At 43.0% G+C, this 19290-nt stretch overlaps 1 protein-coding gene across 3 annotated transcripts in view; it reads left to right on the top strand.

Annotated features, from left to right (window-relative positions):
• The first annotated feature begins 6554 nt into the window (after positions 1-6554).
• Positions 6555-19290, top strand: part of LOC139608425 (myosin-16) — a 54796-nt gene continuing 42060 nt past the window's right edge. The window contains exons 1-2 of one of the 3 annotated variants that reach the window (XM_071462142.1): positions 6555-6777; positions 16213-16392. In XM_071462142.1, coding sequence (XP_071318243.1) covers positions 6694-6777; positions 16213-16392 — 264 coding nt within the window. In that variant the 5' untranslated portion in view covers positions 6555-6693. The remainder of the gene's footprint in view (positions 6778-16212; positions 16393-19290) is intronic. The other 2 variants (XM_071462143.1, XM_071462145.1) reach the window with 2 other exon arrangements.

Raw genomic sequence — 19290 nt, 5'->3', positions numbered from 1 at the left:
TTAAGCAACACAGAGGCTGGTTACCTTCACACAGAGCCAGGCTGTCTCCCTTCCCTCCAGTCTTTATGCTAAGCTACACTGAATGGCTGCAGGCTGTAGCTCCGGATTTGTCCGAGCAGAAGAGGGAATTCTGGCACAGCTTCCAGGCCCCTTCATCAAGGCCCTTCATCAAGACCATGATCAACAAGCTGAAACGCGTCAGTCAGACAATAAAGTTGTTTTTTTTTCGACTTCAAGTGTTGCTGGAGTTTTTACCTCTGCTTCATATTTCATGGTCATGTATTGTATAAACTGATATGTCCATGGTTTTTTGATTAACAAGCAGGTCCAGGTTTTATATGAATACTGTCAAAGTGTCAAAGTGCACAACATATGGACAAGCTGCACACAGTCCGTATTACAAAACTGTGTCAGGACTTCCATAACTTTGTGATGTCACAACAAAGCAGTATTTGATTGCAGGATTTCATTTTGATTTGATTTAATTTTGCCATGTGTTTACCTGAAATCTGCTATATTTTTATTGGATCTCTCAGAAAACAGCCAGTCAACCTGCTGACTGACCTGTTGTTACCAGAGCTCCGGAGAGAAGCCTGAGAGAGGAGATGTTAAACTACACATCAATTAGAAATATACTGACGTTGAAGTGATATCTCTCCTCACATCTGATCTCAGAACAGCTTTCTGTCCCATAAAGGCTCTGATGCCAGTTTGCATTCATCGTGTGATGTACTGCCCTCTGGTGGCAGCAGGGTATGGTCTCTCCAAGCTCCCCAAGCTGGGTGAGACCGTGTCCTGGCGCCAGGGCCTGGAGCTTCAGGTGGAGGTTCACTGAGGAGAATCCTACCTCTCTGACTGGTGATTAGCTATGGCTCAAGTGTGCCAGGTAAGTTGTCCTTGGCTCAGCTTCTACCGTTCTGAGACCAGTTTTGATTTTGTACACTGCATGCGCATGCGCAGACGTATGTGGAAACTGAACCTGGCATTAAACGTTAAGCAGCAGCATTAGCAAGAAAACGAGCAGATGACACAGATTTATCATGTCTGAGACAGATCTGCTGTTAGTTTGAGAAGTTAGAGACAGAGTATTTATACAGGAGCAGAGCAGCTCCTCTCAGGAACAGATCGGTACGTAGGTTGTGTTTGTATCAGGAGAGAGAGAGAGAGCGGACCAGAGCGTTAGCTAGCTAGCAGTTAGCTTGTAGCTGTGAACGTAGCAGTGTGATGTTTGTCCACTTCAGGCTGTTTGTCCGTAAATAAAAGCTACGACTCCTCAGACTGAAGTTCCCGCGTCTCCGAGCTTCAGCTACAGTCCAGAGGATGAACCAGGAAGATGAACAACTCTGAGGCGGGAAAATACTGGATTCTACATTATCACCGTCATTGTCAGTTCATGGTAAATATGATGAAGATTAATATATTTTTCCGCTATACTGCACATTTGATCAGTTCAGTGTCAGTTCAGAAGAAGAATCCTGAAACTTGTCCAGACAGGAAGAGAAAGGTGAAGTAAACAGACAGAGCAGCAGATGGAGAAGGTCATGAGACGGGACCGGAGTTAGGTTGGGTTTAGTTTGACTTGATGTGTTGTCGTGTGATCTCTTTCATGCTTTTGTTAATTTGGACCACAACATGTGTGAACTGTCACTGGATACACATACATGACTGATAACAGGTGAGGGGGGGGCCCTTTTTGTGGCAAAGTTGTAATCTTTATGTCAAGATTGAGTTGCCAACTCAAACCTTCAATTAATCAAATTCCATAAACATATGTCATGCACAGGCAGACACCCTGCCACGGACAAGCCGCAGCAAGACAGACAGAGCTGAGATAACCCCATGAAGATCTGGTCCCAGATCAGAATCATCTTCCTCAGGTTCCAATAAAGGTTAGTTGAACCCAAAGTCCGCTCTGTCGACAGCCTTCTCACAGCAGGCGGATAAACAACAAATCAACCTCTATAATTACTCTCTGATGGGAGGTAGCTGGATTACTGCAATTAACAGGTAAAAGCCAGTGATTATCCTGCATGGAGAACTATTCCTCACTGCACCTTATGATCCTGACTTGAGTTTGCTTTTATGTTCTAACAGGGGCAATTCTGTGCTGTACTGTTTGGCGTATATTGCCCATAGCGAAGCAGATGAGTCAGATTACATCCCCTAATTGTCTTGGCAAATGTACCACCACAGGATTAACTGTATCTCAAACACAGAGGGTAGTGGTTTTGTCTGTGGTTGTCTGAATGGCCGTGGGACGACCACCCGCCTGCCTGTTCCTACAACAGTAGATGGCTTTCTCTGAAACATGGCACTCAGCCAGAGTAAACCTCTGCCATGGATGAGCTGTACGGGAACGCTAATGGTGCGACACAGCCTCCTCTCAAATATGAAAAAGCTCTCACCGGAAAAAAAGTGCTCTGTGAGAGGGTTTGAAAAGATTGATATTAGCTCTTCTTTAGGGGAAGGTAGAGGTCGGTTCGGAAAAAGAAGCCTGGGAAACTGTCAGCACTTTGTCCGTGTCACTTTTTAAGTACACCTGTTTCTTGCAGCCATGATGTTTAAACAGAAGGTGAGCGTGTGTAGTTGTGGTGTGTAGTCAAAGATGACGAAGCACATCTGGAATGAAGGATCTCATAATCACAGGAACTGTTCTGAAATCGACCAGCAGCATAAACTATTTAAAGCTGCAGTTTTTTGGCCACTCAGCAACATTTACATTGAGCAAGCTAACTTACGTTCTTGTCAAGACAGAACGGCTTCTGGGAAAATGTTTAAGAAAGAAAGATTAACGTTAAAGCTGCACTGATCTTTTTTCTGTCAACATAAAGGCAGAACTCTAAACCACCAAAAAATTCCCCTGTTTGACATTTTATTATGGTTTTAATAAGCAGCTCCTGAGGGAAATGTTGGCTCATTAGTAGTTACATGCTCCTATATGTTTATCAGCTAGTTGCTAACTTTATCTTCTCGATGATGGTGGAGTGTTTCAGAGGTTGCAGACTGTGGCGAGAAACAAGTCTCATTAAAGCAGAATTTGCAAGTTAGAGAACCAAAAGAATGAGTTAAAAGAGGCTAAAAGGCTCCGTAGGGCCGCAGAGTTGGGTGATAATTTTCCCCTTTCACATCACATATAGGGCTCTGTATTAACAATCCAAAGCGCGTGGTCTAAAGTGCATGACGCATGTTCATTTAGGGCGCGTGCATATAACTTTTGCTATTTTAACAGTGGAAAAAACAGTTGCTGCACCAGGCCCATGGTTCTAAAGGGTCTATTAGTCTATTATTCAGGAGACTGTTTTTGGTGCAGCGTGCAGCAAACCAATCACAGTGCCATCTCCTATTCCCTTTAAACCTTGTTGGATTATGGTTATAATGGTGCAGAGTTTCACACAGACTTAGATTCTGTTTGTGGACAGTTGATCACATATTGTGACTGACCAATAAGTCCAGTCCTGACACACACATAGATAAAATACTGCACCACTGATTTCACAGCAGGTTTTTGTAGGTCAGTCACTTTCCACTGTGTCTGACCACACCCCTCATTTTAAGACCAACACACCCGCTGGCGCACAGATGTATTTGCTCTTTAAACAACCTGCACGCTGGACAGGAAGATGACAAATCTGTTGGTCTGAAACTAGCAAAGAGCTCTGCGCCAGGTGTAAGACAGAGCCCACTGTCATGTGATTTATTGCTGATATGAAATATTGATTTGTGCAACTTTTTTAACATTTCAGGCTGTGTCCACTAGCCAATGACAGCAAACATTAAGCAGGTCTAAGATAATGTGCATGTACATGTAATGAATTTTAAAAATAAAGCCATAGACATCAGAGAATGTCCTGTAAAAAACAGCCCACAGGTCGTCTGTCCAGCAACTTATTATGACCCGTAGTTAGGTTTTGTTGCTAGGCAACAGTTGAGGAGGAGCAAAGGAGGAAATCAGGTGACGTTGTATGAAGAGCAACAAAGTGCAAAGTGTTATTGTAACCATGACAACAAAGGTTGTGTAATCTTAAGGAAGTACTCATTTTAACCCAAATCACTATCTTTTCCTAAATCTAAGTAGTAGTTTTAATGTCTAAACCTAACCAACACATGACCATTATAACTGTAACCATGGCGGAGAAGGTTCGGTTCGCTGCCATTGGCTAATATTAATTATTGTTACCATCACAACTACGGTCCAGTACAGGTGCAGTATTTCAGGTGTATACAGGTGGTATCAGAGCCTGATTGGCTGTTCAGTTTTGAGGCATCAATATATGTGACTGGAGCTCTTTTATTTGTGTGGAATAAATTCCTGTTGACCATTGATAGATTGATTTGGTGTTATTCAATCTTTCCATATAACAGTTAAGTTGTGACCATCGAACAAAAGCAAGGAGCTGAAAGATGCTAACACTGAGGAGACCTGGGTGGTACATTGTTAATGTAAAAATACTGATTAGTTCAGCTTTCTAGAAATCCCTTCAAACAGAAACCTAACGATGAGTTGCAGTGGTGTGGCACTGCTTGTAAGAGTCCATACTGTACGCTCAGGTAAAGGATAAATTGACTTTGACATACAGTACATTTTTCGTGAGCACAGGGTCAAATTCTTGAGCTCTGCACACACGCTGACATCCGCTCGACTTGTTGCACTGCGCGAAACACAAGCCAGAAACCGTCTGTCATCTGATCCCCTGTCAGAGACAATAAGCCTGTAAAAATCCCAAGTTTCCACCACCAGCCTGATTAAAAACTTAAATGACCTGTTCCCTTCATACCCCCAAGATGAAACAAGATAAATTACCCTCCGCTGTCATTTTCCCTCTGTTGCAAGGTAAACATATCATTTCGTGCATGATTTCCCCCCCGCCTGCAGCCAGTTATTTGAGGAATCCACTAATTCCACACGAATAATTTGGTTTCATAGGGTTTAATAAAATGCTACCTCAGCAGAATTTATCTGGTTATGCAACAGACATGATATTTCTATGATGCTGTTTAATGTCTTTAAAGCTACTGAATACTAATGTTCATCAAGTGGTATTCTCTAAAAAAATCTTTCTCAAAACCTTTTTCAGATAAAAACATTTAAATAAAGTTGCTGTGGTGGTAAGTGGTAATACTTTTATGTAGGTAAAATTCTGAATGCAGTGTTACAGTCTGTTCAGTATCTTGCTTCTTTATCTCAAGCTGTCAAATAAACATAGCAGAGAAGAAAATATAATATTTACCTGTGAAATGCAGTGGAGTGGAAGAATAAAGACGCAACTTTAGTTTGATAAACTGTAACTTAGTTAGCATCTAGCTAACATTAGTTAGCTTAACTCTAACTTAAGGATAAAGTTAGAAACTAGCTAAAATTAATTAGCTAAACCATAACTTGAGGCTGAAATTGGAAACTGGCTTACATTAGCATCCATCTTGGACACTTGACACAATCTAATTCAGAAACTCTGAATGTAAGAAAGTAAAGTGCATTAAACAAGCTACATAGTTAGCTGCTGCTACTTGTGTGTCACACAGGAGCAGAGACCTGAGGACGGAGCCACTGATGGAGTGAGGCAGGCAGACGAGACGTTCAGGTAACATCAAGGCCAAGAAGGTCACACCCACGTCAAGAAATGTATATGATTTCAGACACCCCTAAAGAGGATCGTACCAAGATTCCTCCAGGTAATATTTACAGTTAGAATATGTAAATGTTTCAACCCCCCAAACTGTTATTTTTACATCTATGGGGGTGTCCCTGATGTAATCAGGGTCCCTTGCCAATCCCCCACATAATTCAAACCCTGGTGTAACCTACTTTCATTTAATTTATTATTAAGAAAAGTATTTTAATTATTCTTCCACTACAGCATTTTAGGTGACGATTATTTCCACTAATGTACATTTTGAATAACACAAGGCAGCTTTTATTTTCCTCCTTTTAGCTAAGAATAGAAAGTGGCAGTCAGTTCTACTTAAGTAATTCAGGATGTACTGATGTTTTTTATGAATCATACTTGACATAGTTTGGTTGCAAATTAGTCCGCTTTGGTGTCATGGGAATGTGCTTTTTAAAGATGAGATGTATGTGTGGTGTGTTTATGTATTCGTGGAGTCTGAAAACTGGGAGTCCACTGTACTTGTGGGGTCTGACAGCTTTGTGGGGACCAAACTGATGGACCCCAGAGGTTTAAATGGCTGCTTGAAGGTTAAGGCTTGGTTTTTGGTTTAGATTAACATAATATTAGATTATAAAGAATCCCCACAAAGATAGGTGAACAAGATTGTGTGCGTGTGTGTGTGTGTGTGTGTGCGTGTGTGTGTGTGTAGGCTGGCAGTCTTTCTCCCTGTGTTGTACTGCTGTCAGAAGGCAGTGTGGCTTTAGGCAGGAGGTGTGTGTGTGTGTGTGTGTGTGTGTGTGGGATGGGTGGGGGGCTGTTCAAGCTCGTTTGTGTTTTGTTTTTGCTCGTCTCCTCCCTCTCTGCCTCCCTCCTGCTCGTCTCACAGTCAGGCAGGTAGCGGGCGTAACACACTCTCACATACACTTATACACCCCCCTTCACTCTCTCTCTCTCTCTCTCTCAGACACACACACACACACATACACACACTCCCACAGCCTCAAGACAGCACACACACACACACTCTTCACTTCCTCCCCAGAGTCTGCTTGTGTGAAGACAGCATGGGCGCCTGTGAGCTGTGAGGATGGAGAAGAGAGTGTGTGTGATCCAGACTGACTTCCACCAGTACAGACCCACCATCGCTCTGCACAGCAGACCCCTGGCACATGTAAGAAACCTGCCTCTCTCACTCCTCTTTTTCCCTCCATTATTTCTTCCACTGTCTTTCTGTCCCTCTCTCATTACCTGTCTCTGTCTCCATCTTTATTCTGTAGCTCTGTTCATGTGCTCTCCCTCTCCTTCACTCTCCAGGCCTGCTCTGTCTGTCACTCTGTTCTCCTCCATGTTGCATGACTGTAACAGGACCCAGGGCCCCTCCTCACTACAGGCCCACACCTCTGTCAGAGAGGAGCTCTTCATTCAACAGGGGGCGTCAGAGTGTGTAGGATCATTTGTCTGTGGTGACTGTGTGTGCCTGTAACTTACAGCATGTACGTTTCTGAAGGTACTTTTACTTTTTTACTGTGTTTCTGGGTCAGAAAACCTTTTATAGTTCCAGCTGTTAGTAAACTAGTTTTAAAGAGTCGCTAATGACATACACATACACAAACCTCTGCTTCAATCTCTTTATCTCACACACACACACACACACAGACACACACACACACACACACAGACACACACACTGTAGGAAAATGCAAACATAGACAACCATCAGACAGGCTGAAAACACTAAAGCAGCAGCTGCTGAACAGATTCAAGGTACAGAGGAGAAAATACAAAAAGAAAAGAAGGCAAACAGCACGTCACACTAAACTAAGATGCTGAACATGGTAAACATTATACCTGCTAAACATTAGCATGTTAGCATTGCCAGTGTGAGCATGTTAACATGCTAACACAGTGTACAGCCTCATAGAGCTGTAGACTGAAGCTGTCCTGCCAGGGACGCTGCTGTGAAGGAAATACTGAGCAAGTGTGTTCAGAATGTTTGCTCTAGCAAACGTTATTTAAAGGACATAGCAAACAGACGTTGCTCTTGTGTTGTCAACGTTACTGACTGATTCACATCAAGTTGTCAAGCTTAATGGTTTTGAATGCTATGGTGCGAGTTAGCCTGCGCTTCCAGTGTTGACAGTGTTGCATCAGGTGAATCTTTACCTCTAGCTAGCATCGATACCGGCTCCTCCTCCTCCTCCTCCTCCTCCTCCTGCAGCATGTCTCCCTCTGAGCCTCGACTGGCTGGTTAGCAGCTTAGCAGGTTGAAGTCAGTGTGTGATGTTGTTTTCATCCAGGTAACTGCTGCCCTCGCTCAGGTCGTCAGCTGTTGTCTGAACCGCAACTTTAAAAACTTTTTGCAGCTAAAACCACTGAGAATACAAACAAAACACATTTTCCATAATGGATTTCACCTTCCTGACACAAATTTCTACATATATACGACATATGTGTGTCTAATTTGGTCTGAAAGGGAGAACAATGCATATCTCTCCCTCCCTCCCATCTCCAGAGCGGAGCACTTTACTTTCTGATTGGTTGCTGCCGAACCGCGTCATAGCTCATTACCATAAAGTTGCCTGGACTTCAACTTTTTCTGATGCCCACACCACCCAAGACGTAATGTATGACTTCCTGTCACTTTGGCGTTCTCAGTCTGAATGTACAGTTACTGTGGATTAACTTTTCATCTCTGTCAGCCTCAGTGGAGACACTAGTGTCCCATCAACCTCAGTGTACTGTTTCACATTGAGGGTGAAAGTTCATTCTTGACCTTGGGATTAATAGTTTCAAAAAAAAAAATCCATTTAAAGTGGACTCACTAGCTTTTTCTAGAGCTTTCAGCCTCATGTCATGGTGCTCATTGGCGGATGGACTTTGCTTGGTTGTCATGGAGATGTGTCAGTTGTGATAGGTATGGACCCTGGTTACATGAGAGCAGGTGGTTGTATATAAGTATTAGTAGTATGTGGAGGGTTGAGGGGGTCAGCGTTAGTGTTACTGAAATCTCAGGAATTCATATATTAAATATTAGGGTTTTATTCCAAACATTACACATCAAGAAATAAGTGTTTCCTGGCAATTCAGATGTTTACAAGAAATAAACCAATCATTGGTCCTCCTTAAAAAGCTGTTATGGACTCGACAGCCTGTTAATGCAGCTGGTTCCCAACCTGGGATCCTCTCCAGGTGTCTGTCACAGGATGAATCAGTGGGCTCCTGAGATGATTTCTGGATTGGGAAACAACTTAAAGTGAAACTCTTCTCCACTAATCTTTCAGCCTTTTCTGTGATCTCTGCCTTTTTGTAACAAACAGGTTAGTTTCACCTCTTCAGACTGTTAAAAATGATTCAGATGAAACAATCTGAGGAGGGAAAATCACTGCCCATAGATGTACTTGCAACCCAAGCATGTCTTTGTAAGTGATCACAAGCTTTAATGGTGGGGAACTAGTTTGAAAATAAGCAACATTATACATTATTTCACACTGATCAGATATCCACTACCCGCTGCTGTAGTTCGCCTGTTATCTGTGTGTTGTGATATCTGACTCTGACGTCCCTCCGCTGCAGATCATCATGGCTCTTTAGATCACTGCTGGTCTGATCTCTCGTTACACGTGTGTAACACACACACACACACACACACACGCACAGCTGGGTCAGCCAACAAAGACACGAAGAGCTGTGTGGTTTTCTCCTTTGATGAAGCTGCATGTGGGTCATCATCACACTTTGTGCCTTTGTGCGTTTCATCTCATGATAGATTTGAAGTGTTAAATTGAAAGGAATCCAGGTGATCTACTGATGCCCCAGTGTTCAGGTCTGTTCAGCTGAACAGAGTTAATGTTGTCTTTAATCTGCTGGTGCTGTGGTCCAGCTATGTCAGGTATTTCAATCAGCTCTATCAGGACAATGACTGGCATTGAAACCCTCCACTGTGTTTATAATGTCAACAGTCATCTCCTTGGTGTAATTACCTGACAACAGTCACATCACTGATATGATTTATGAGCTGGTATTATTGTACCTGAGCAGCAGCCAGTCAACCACAGGAGTGTAAGTGAGCCGTGAGGTGCTTCAGTGATCAAAGGCTGGCTGTGTGCTCCTCCATGACCTGGATCCAGAGTTCAGCCAGAGGCCAGGCTTCACCCTGCCGTCCCTTCACCTGGGAGCAGTCTGGACTTTTTAGTTTTACAGTACAAACACTGCTCCTCTGCAGAACTGCTGAGCAGTGACTGAACAGAAACAGAAACACAGTAAAGTACCAGAAACCAGGTCCAGATATCACTCAAGCACAAGACCTCAGATCTGACCCTGCAGCTACAGATAGGCAGGGAAAGTGACAGCAGCTGTTTGCACCAGCAGATGTGTTAGTGTGCACCATCTACAGGCATGGAAAATAATACCTGCTAAAGTCTGAACCTTGTGCTTCCTGCAGGCCGTGGGTGTTGCAGCAGCTGGAGCACATTTATGACGACTTACTGTGAAGAATGATCTTTTACATATCTGTTGTTCATTGGCAGTTACACATGTAATTATCATCTTCAGATAAATATCACTTTGAAAATCAAGTGTCTGAAAAAACGTCATTGTTTAGCTCGCAATAGAGTTGATGGTACAAGAGTTGTGACCTGGTCAACTGGTATTTAAAACCTTTCAGAGCTAAATCAGTTTCAACACAATCACCTCGATCGAGCAGCAACTTGACACAGCTGAACTGTGAGTGAAAAGAGCAGCTCAGAATTGAGATAATTTAGAAGCTTAGCTATCAGAGCTAACTCGTTGTGTTGTGTTGATTGTTGTCTTGTTGCCCTACTCTACCAGAGATTAAATAGTTTCAGATGAGACGAGGTTTATACAGTTATGAGTCAGGACTCAATGCTACAAATATGTTTCTTTAATCAACAGTTAGCTTGGTCCATTTAGTGACCGAGCTAGCTAGCTTGCTAAGAACTAGGATTTTTATTGTTACTGACGACCATTAGCATGTTCGCGACCGCAGGATGCAAAATAACTCCGGGCCATGCCTGGGCTGTGTGTTTGTTTTCTTCTGGCCCAGTGTACGTCCGGCTCCACGGCCCAAATCTGGCCCATATACAGCACGATTGTCAGATGCTACTTCCACATCTGGACCAATTATGGCACACATATAAATCTGCCAGCTGTCAGCAAATACCAGAGGATAATAACTGGACGCTGCCCAGATGTGGAAGTATACGTGCCAGACTCAGGCCCAGGATCAAGGCATATGTTGGGCCAGAGGTTTAGTGGTTAGCTTCTCAGATACAGTAGTTTCCCAGCTAACCTCTGTGAGTGGTCAGCAAGCCTCCAAAACCAGCTATTTTGCAAAGATACGTCAATGAACTTTGTTGAGCCACATTTTGATGGACCAGGTCTTTAAATCTAAAACCACACACACACACACACACACACACACACGCACACAAAGAAAACAGAGGAACTGTAGCTGTAACAATCACAGCCTGAAGGTGTTAAAATTAAAGCAGCTGTTAGGTTCTTGGCCTGTTTGGACACATGTTGACAGGTTTTCCTTCCTTGTTGGTGAAGCAGAGTCAGAACAAACAGCTCCGTCTTGTGAAGAACTTCTGGCTAAAAATGAACATGTTGGTTTGTGAATTTGTGAGCAAAAAGCCAGTTGTGTGATTGTGTTACATTGTGCAGGCGCTTATTTTCTGGTCACTGAGAGTACTGACCATACTCTGTGGAAAATCCGTCACTCTTTGACTCATTGAGAGGATTTCTTCCTGCACAGCAGCTTTGCCTCTGAAATGCTGAACAAAGCTAGACTTCACTGGTGCAAAGCTTTGTGCACACTTTGTTAATTTCTTTGGTGTAAAGTAGTTTGAATGTTGACTGGGAAAACGAACGCTGGGCTCGAGGCTGCAGCCAGTAGCATCTGAACCACCTGCAGGTGTGAATAGGAGCTGAGATCATGAACAGCTGTTCAAATAAAAGAAAGGAATGGAGATCATGGGATTAATGTCCCAGTTCCCTCCTCTCAGACTGGGAATGTCAGGAATCAGAGGAAGAGGCAGTTACCTGGGGAATTGCTAGAAAAATGTAAAAAGAGTCATTTTAAACTGAGTGGAAACAGTTTTTACAGATCAGTTTGCTTTGCTGGGACGTGAAGTGTGTGACTGTTTTTGCTCTGCAGGTTTGATGAGACAGAAATCTCTGAGCTTCAAGTCAAAACACGAAAACTGTGTTTAAGTGTAACTTGTATTCATCGCGCAGAGAAGGATCGAGCTGCACCAAAGAGAGCATTTCATTTTTACATTCTCAACAATAGCGCCGGCTTAAGAGGTTGAGCCCTGTGATCATGCTAAAGGTGAACCATTGATGTGTCACATCCATCTTCCTCTGCTGCTCCGGCTTCAGTGTGCAGAGTGATGTTGAGTGCGGCAGTAAATCCTGCTCTGACAGGTGAATATATTGTGTGTTTAAACTGAGTGTAGGCAGAGGAAGTTCAGGTGTGTCAGCAGGTAGATTCTCATGGCGGTTAAGACACACATGTCCTAAATCTTATTTGGACAACATGGCAATTACCAAGGCACACTTAAGAAAGATGATACCACATTTCCCTGTCTAATTTCCCCAGTTTGTCAGGTTTGAGAGGTAAACTCACTGTCAGGGTTCAGAGAGCTGAGCTAATGACAGCTCTTTTCCAATGGCACAGATACAAGCAGCAACAGGTTTCTGTGTGTGTGTGTGTGTGTGTGTTCTGCGTGTCTTTCTATAACAGCTTTCCTTTTTAAACTGCTTCTTCGTCTTCAGATCTCACTGTGGAAAAATCAGCTCACATCTGTTTTTCCAGGGAAGGAAACGACACTTTGTTTTTGTGTGTTGGAAGAAAAAAGACTAAATTACTTGTAGGATCTTGTTGGTGTTGGTGTGGAGAGAAAATAAAAAGAGACTGACTGAATTTTACTCACATGCAGCAGACAACTGTTCTCTGCAAGATGCATTAGTTGCTTTGGATTTTGCATTTAGGTCAAGGTTGTTTGCTGTGTATGATGCAGTAAGTTTGGGTGTTTATGGCTCACAAGGCCTTATAATGTAAAGAATTCAGTGCAGACTCAGCTGTCAATACTGCTGATTGTAAAGCAGGTCTAGGTTCTATATTAATACTGTGAAAGTATCAAAGCCTCAGTCCACAGAGAAATGCACACAGCCTGTATTCAGACACTGAGCCTTAAAACCAGCCGTCAGGACTTCTGGAACTTTGAGATGTCACAACAAAACAGCCACGCCCCAAGCCCCGCCCACCTGGACCCACCATCCAACCTTGCAGGATTTGGTTTCTCTGAGTGTTTACCTGAAACCTGCTATATTTTTATTGGATCACTCAGAAAACAGTCAGCCAATCAGAAGAGAGTAAGTCAACTATTCCCTCTCTTTTAGCTGTTCTGTCTCCATCCACTCCCAAGAGAAATATTTGGCTCATTAGCTGCTAAATGCTAGTTGCTAATTTTGTGTGACTTCGTCTTGGTGTTGGGTGGGTGTTGTACAGTGAAGAGTTTCCTGTTGCAGCTCAATTAAAACATTAAAGTGTCAGACCGTAAAACCAAGACAATAAGCTGAAAGACACTGAAATGCTCACAGAGCTGAGTGGAACTGAGTGATACATCTCTGAGAGTTCATCAGGACAAGTGACACAATTTACATTTATCACTCATAGCAAATTTTGTTTATCTATAAAGTTCTACTATCAGTGCATCTAAAATGTGTAACTACAGCACAGAAACCAAAACCTACCTAACCTTAGATGTTCTGTATGTTCACACTAATACATCTTTTAAATGGAATAAACTACAAACTGCCTTCAAGGTAGATTATATCATTCTCCTGATTTCAGTTATGTTTTCTTGCAATTTATATTTTTAGTTTTATTTGATTCATGGTTGCTTTCAGGTCTCCTCCCAGGTCTTGATTTCACTGAGGCCACCGGATTAAATAAAGGTTCATGGCATCAGTTCAGTTCCTGCAAATAGCAAAACACATTAAGCACTAAGTAGGGCTGCATGATTCTGGAAAAAATGTGAATCAGGATTTTTTTTTCTTAGAATTGAGATCACAATTCTCTGGCATGATTTTTCCTTTTCAAATCTAAATGTTTATTGCACCCATTAACCTGCAAAAGTAAGCACAACAAAACATATGATTGTGCCAAACATATGATTGATAACAGGACTGTTATATCAACTTCTGAGAATGGAAAAGAAACATTCAATTGACCATTTAATTAAGGGAACAAAAACAGCAATCTTTTTAGAAGAGCTTGAACTGTCGGGCGACAGGCACTTTCATTTGTTTTCTTGCCCTTTGCAGCTTCCTCATATTGTGCTTAGTGGTGACATTTAAGATGATTGTATACATCGGTGGTGTTACCCTGCGGTGCTGCTATCATGGCAAAACACAGCTTGCACTGTACTTGAGACAGACTTTCATCGTCTTGCCTGAATCCAAAGTACTTCCACACCACTGAATGAGAACCTTTTTTCAGGTATGAGCACGGTGGGGTCAGTCAGCTGGTTTCCACCACTATCACCAGGGTTTTCCTCCAGATTCATTTCAGTTTTTTTTTCATATTCATTTCTCCTTACCACAAACTTTTCTCTGCTTATCTCGTACTCATTTGCCACTGTCTCTCTCATTCGGTCTCCTCCTCTACTGCCGTCTTTCTGCGACACTGCATCGCGTGGTGTAAAGCCGCGCTGTCATTGGTTGAGTGAGAAAGCAAAGACAATGCAGGATTATGGAGCGCTTGAGGTTGTCTGGGGTAAAGAAGGAGCGCTTGTTCTGATGCTGCTGATGTAATGAAATGTAGAAGAACCGTTGTCATTTTGAAATGAGATCACATGGTGGTGTGAATTGAGATCGAATTGATTTATTACGATTAAGCGTGCAGCCCTAGCATTAAGCCACTAAAGCTGATATAAGTCCTAGAACTGAATAATGTGCAGTATCAGCTGATGCAATCTTGAGCTGAATTTCACTGTATGAGTCCAGAGGTGGTCCATGTCAGTGTGTCCTCTGTTTATCCTGTGAGTCTGGTTCGATGTGGTCTGGTGGACTGGTGAGGTGCTGGTGACAGGGAGTGTGGGTCTCAGACCAGACTCCTGCTGTAAAGTGCAGCCCACATACCAACAACATTTCTACATTACTGTCTCCCTCTGATCAGCTAAACACTGCTGACTGAGCCTCTGACCTTTGGCCTCTGTACCATGTAGTGATCAGGCTGCAGTTCATAGTGTTTGTTTTAACTGGCTTGAGGTACCAGAGGGGTGGAGATATCAGGGTGAAGGAGGTTTCTGGGTGGTGGAGGAGGTTTACAGTATAGTAAACCGTCCTGTTAAAGTATTTGGCCTCTCTCTGTCATACAGAAGCTCTGACTGGAGTGTTGAACCAGAATCCACCTCCTCCACCAACAGGTGACGGTACAGGAAATATGGTCACAGTCTCTCCTTCTTGCGTTACAGTGTTGAATAAAGGCCAGAGGTGTTGATGATGTCATGCTGGAGGCGACCTTTGACCTTTTGAATATAAAATATCATCACCATGTCAATGTCATGTCAGTTCATTATTTTATCCTGTTAGATATTTGTGTTAAATTGTGACAATTAGTGGATGAATTTGTGTTGTATGTTTTGTGAGGCCAGAGTGACCTTGACCTTTGACCTTTGACTGCCAAATTCTAATCACTTCATCCTTGAGTTGAAGTGAATGTTTGTGCCAGATGAGATGAAATTCTCTCAAGACGTTACTGAGATAACACTTACAAGAATGTCAGCTTACTGTGACCATGAACTTTGACCTTGCCTGATCAGAAGAAGGTGATCTTGAGATATCATATCCAAGAGGCCATAAACGACTCTGACCTTTGACCTTCGACCTCTAAAATCTAATCAGTTCATCCTTGAGTCCAAATGAACATTTGTGCCAAATTTGAAGAAATTCCCTTGAGGAGCTCCCGAGATGTCACGTTCAAATGGGTCACTGTGACCTTGACCTTTGACCTTTAACCATCAAAATGTTATCAGTTCATCCTTTAGTCCAAGTTTAGCCAAATTTTAAGAAATTTATGTGGATGGAACTTCTTCAAATTTGGCACAAACAAGACAAACTGATTTGATTTTGGTGGTCAAAGGTCAAAGGTCCAGGTCAGTGTGACCTCAAGAAACACTTTTTAGCCATTACTCAAGATTTCACAGCAATTATGACAAAATTTTACACAAAGGGTTAATATTTTCTATGACTCTGGATAAGCAGGATGTGATCTGAAACTAGTGGTGGAGGCAGACAACTGTCAGGGGGTAATTCTAGTTTAAAGTGACGTATAAATGAGTAAAGTGTTGTCCACCTTTGCCTGGATGTGTGTGCGTGTGTGTGTGTGTGTGTGTGTATAGATGGAGGAGAGAAGGGAGAGAGGTGGGGTACAGTTCAGACTCCAGACAGAAGTGAACAAAAGTGAGAGGGACTCAGTCAGAGAGCCAAGCTGAAATATCAGGCTTTCTGTGTGTGTCTGTGTCTGTGTGTGTGTGTGTGTGTGTGTGTGTGTGTGTGTGTGTGTGTGTGGTTCCAGGTCGGGTCTCTGTCGTTGCCGCAGCACATTCACACACAGGAGGCAGGGATGAGGGAGAGAGAGGAGCTGAGGAGAGCCATAGAGCAGAGTGACCGACTCCTGTCCAGGGTCCAGGAGCTGGAGGAGCAGAACTCTCAGCTCAACAAGGAGAAGAATGAGGTGTCCTCCAGATACCGAGCTGTAAGTCTGCTCCCTCTTTGCTTCGCCTTCTCTTCCTCATTTTCCCCCTTTGAAACAGTCTTCCCTCTTTTGTTTCACTCACTTGATACTTTAGAACTGGTGATTTGTGATTAAGTCTGAATTTCTGCTCAATAAGGGATTCTGAACGTGGTCATTATTCCGACCCCGGGTGGATGAAATTAAGTGGATAATGATAGCCTTGCAGAGAGGAAGAGAGCTGCAGACACCACGGCAGTCGCTGTGTTGAAGCTTGTTTTAATGCTGCGGGTTTTTATTGCTGTGTTGACCATTTTCCAGTTGATCTTTTTATTGAGAGCCCAAGCCGAGTGTTTTTTGCTCGGCCTGCAGTCACAGTGTTGTGAGGCACCGTGCTGTTTCCTGGCCTGAAACGTGCCGTGTGACTGGTCGGTTTATTGCAAGCAGGACTGTGTGAGTGGTGCATCCCCTTCTGCAGGGAGGAGGTGTTACCACAAGTTTGACTGTGAGGAATAAAAACCGGAATTCAAGTTGAATCAGATTTTTGAAAACCACTGCAAACAATACTGTTAATATATTATAATGAGAACTTGAAGCTGCATCAGTATCTTTGTATGAACAATGGACTAAATGACTGGTTGTAATATGAAAGGAGTTGGTTGTGGTGACCAACCCCACAAAGATTTATGACCCATCTCTACAGTTTCCCTCAGGTCTACAGAGTCTTTCAAGTATCCTCCAGCTCACTGTTTTCACACCTTCACTGTTGTGAATCACCGTCACTGCTCTCATCCACCTGGTCTCCAGCTGCCACAGGCATTCGAAGAGTTTTGGTAAACCCACTGTCCACTACCTGCCCTGCACCAACCAGCAGACAGACAGAGTTAGTGACCAGCTAGTCAATAGTGTAGCATAGAGCAGCTTCCTTCCCTCTGGAGGTGGTGGAGACCAAAACAGAGCTAAAGGAGAAGGAATATTGAACTTGAATTTCTCTGGTGTGCACAAACAAACTTCAGAACTACTGCTGATGTGGGTCTGTGCCTGCTAGATTCACCACGATTTAAAGAGGTGAGAATAAATCAATGTTGTGTCCTGATAACAGAATGGTCTTGGGTTTGACTCCCGGCTGGCTGGACCTTCAGCTGCGCGTCCCCTACTCTCTCCCTGTGTTTCCTGTCTGTCTCCTCTGTCACTATATCATAAAGCATAACATGCGGAAAAAATACATGAAAAAAGCTTGTTCTGCTGCTCCAAGTGGTCTTAAAAATGATGAAGCTTTGTTTGCTAAAAACTACAATGCCCAGGCAATTTTCACCTGTTTTGAAAATGAAACTATACACTTGTGACCATTTTCTAAAGACTTACATCCTCACCAGAACAAATGGGCTCCAGGTTGAGTGTCGCAGACACAGCAGAAAAACCCTGTGATGAAAAGGCTCTGGTTTAGCAGCAAAGTATAAATTGCACTTTGGCCCTTTACCTAATCACCGGAGCTGGCACTCTGCACTTTAGACAGACTTTAGAGTTGCACATTAAGAACCAGACAGTTGCAGGATGTCTTAATGATTTACTGAGTATTTATTGAATAGTTGAACAGTTTGCCGTCCTGTCTTCCAGACAAAGTGGCCACTACTCCATGTTTGGTTGGTTTGATTGATTCCAAATGTGTCCCTGGGTCCCAGAAGGGAAAACAAGATGAGAGCGTGGTGATGATGGTGGGGGGGACAACATTGTTTGTACTATATGGTATTTTTGGTGTTTGTGTAAATAGTTGTAATTGTATATTTGAAAACATGGAGGAATGTGCGTGTATAGCCAATAGCCATTTGTCAAGATAGAAACATCCGTGTTGGTGCAGCAGTAATGGAGGCTGATCGGCAGCAGAGAACAAAAGGCTGCTTTCACATTCTCAGGCCGCACAAGCTCCACGTACACGTATGTATTTGTGTTGAAGTGTTTGGAGTAAATAAGTCACCAAATGGTCAGTCTGCACCATACTCTCCCTCACCTTCATCAGCTAGACTTAAATTAAATCACTGCATAAAAGCACAGCCCCGTCTCACAGACTCAATGTCTGAGCTGAGTGTTTAAACCTTGGCTAAATGAAAACAGGTTAATCCCTTTTGCCCAAATTAAATCCTGTGGTTTGGTATATACTTCACATTAATACCCTTTGGAAGTGAAGACGTCAGGTCAAGTTTATTTGTCCCCAGAGAGACTCTTGGTTATGCAGCAGTAATATAACAAAATCAAAAACGGAGCAAAGTAAAGCAGAATAGATGTTTTATTCAGAGACTCATTAAGTTCCTCAAGATAAGATAGAAAGATGGAAATCTCTTTGTGAGAGTGGTTGTCTCATTTTCCTAAAGTGAGAGTGTGGGAGAGTGTGTCTGTCCTGCAGGCAGAGTGTGAGAGTGTGGAGCAGCACTGGTGCTGCCAATGTTTGTGGAAAAGGCTCCAGGTTTGCTCACAGGATTTGGTTGTTACTGGTGCTGAGTGTCTTAGCAGACTCTTCATACGGCTTCGATGGAACACATCATAAACCAGCTCCAGGAGCTGGACTGCATCTCCCGACACTCTGTATTTTCCTGCTGTCTGGATGAGACACATTCACGTGTCGCTGTTCATCTTTGTCTGTGTCCGTTTGCCCACGGTGGCCGTCAGCAGGTGTCATCCACACAGTTCGTTAGATGACTTCCAGTCGATATCCTGATACTGAAAAACCTGAACTGATCCTTTCCTCACTGATAGAAGAAGTCAGTGTCAAAGTGGGTTAAAGTGGGTTTAAGATCGTTGCAACTCTGTTCCTCCTCTACAACCCACATTCTTTAATTTCAGTAAAAGTAAAATGTTTGGTCTATAATCCCTCTTTCCCCTTTTATTACCATTTACAGACAGAAATAACTTTTTTTTATTGAAATC

Source organism: Trachinotus anak, unplaced genomic scaffold (genome assembly GCF_046630095.1).
Source record: "Trachinotus anak isolate AG129_WGS33_773 ecotype Australia unplaced genomic scaffold, CSIRO_AGI_Tana_v1 ptg000025l, whole genome shotgun sequence".
NCBI classification, from domain to species: Eukaryota; Metazoa; Chordata; class Actinopteri; order Carangiformes; family Carangidae; genus Trachinotus; species Trachinotus anak.
This window is presented reverse-complemented; position numbering and strand designations above follow the sequence as displayed.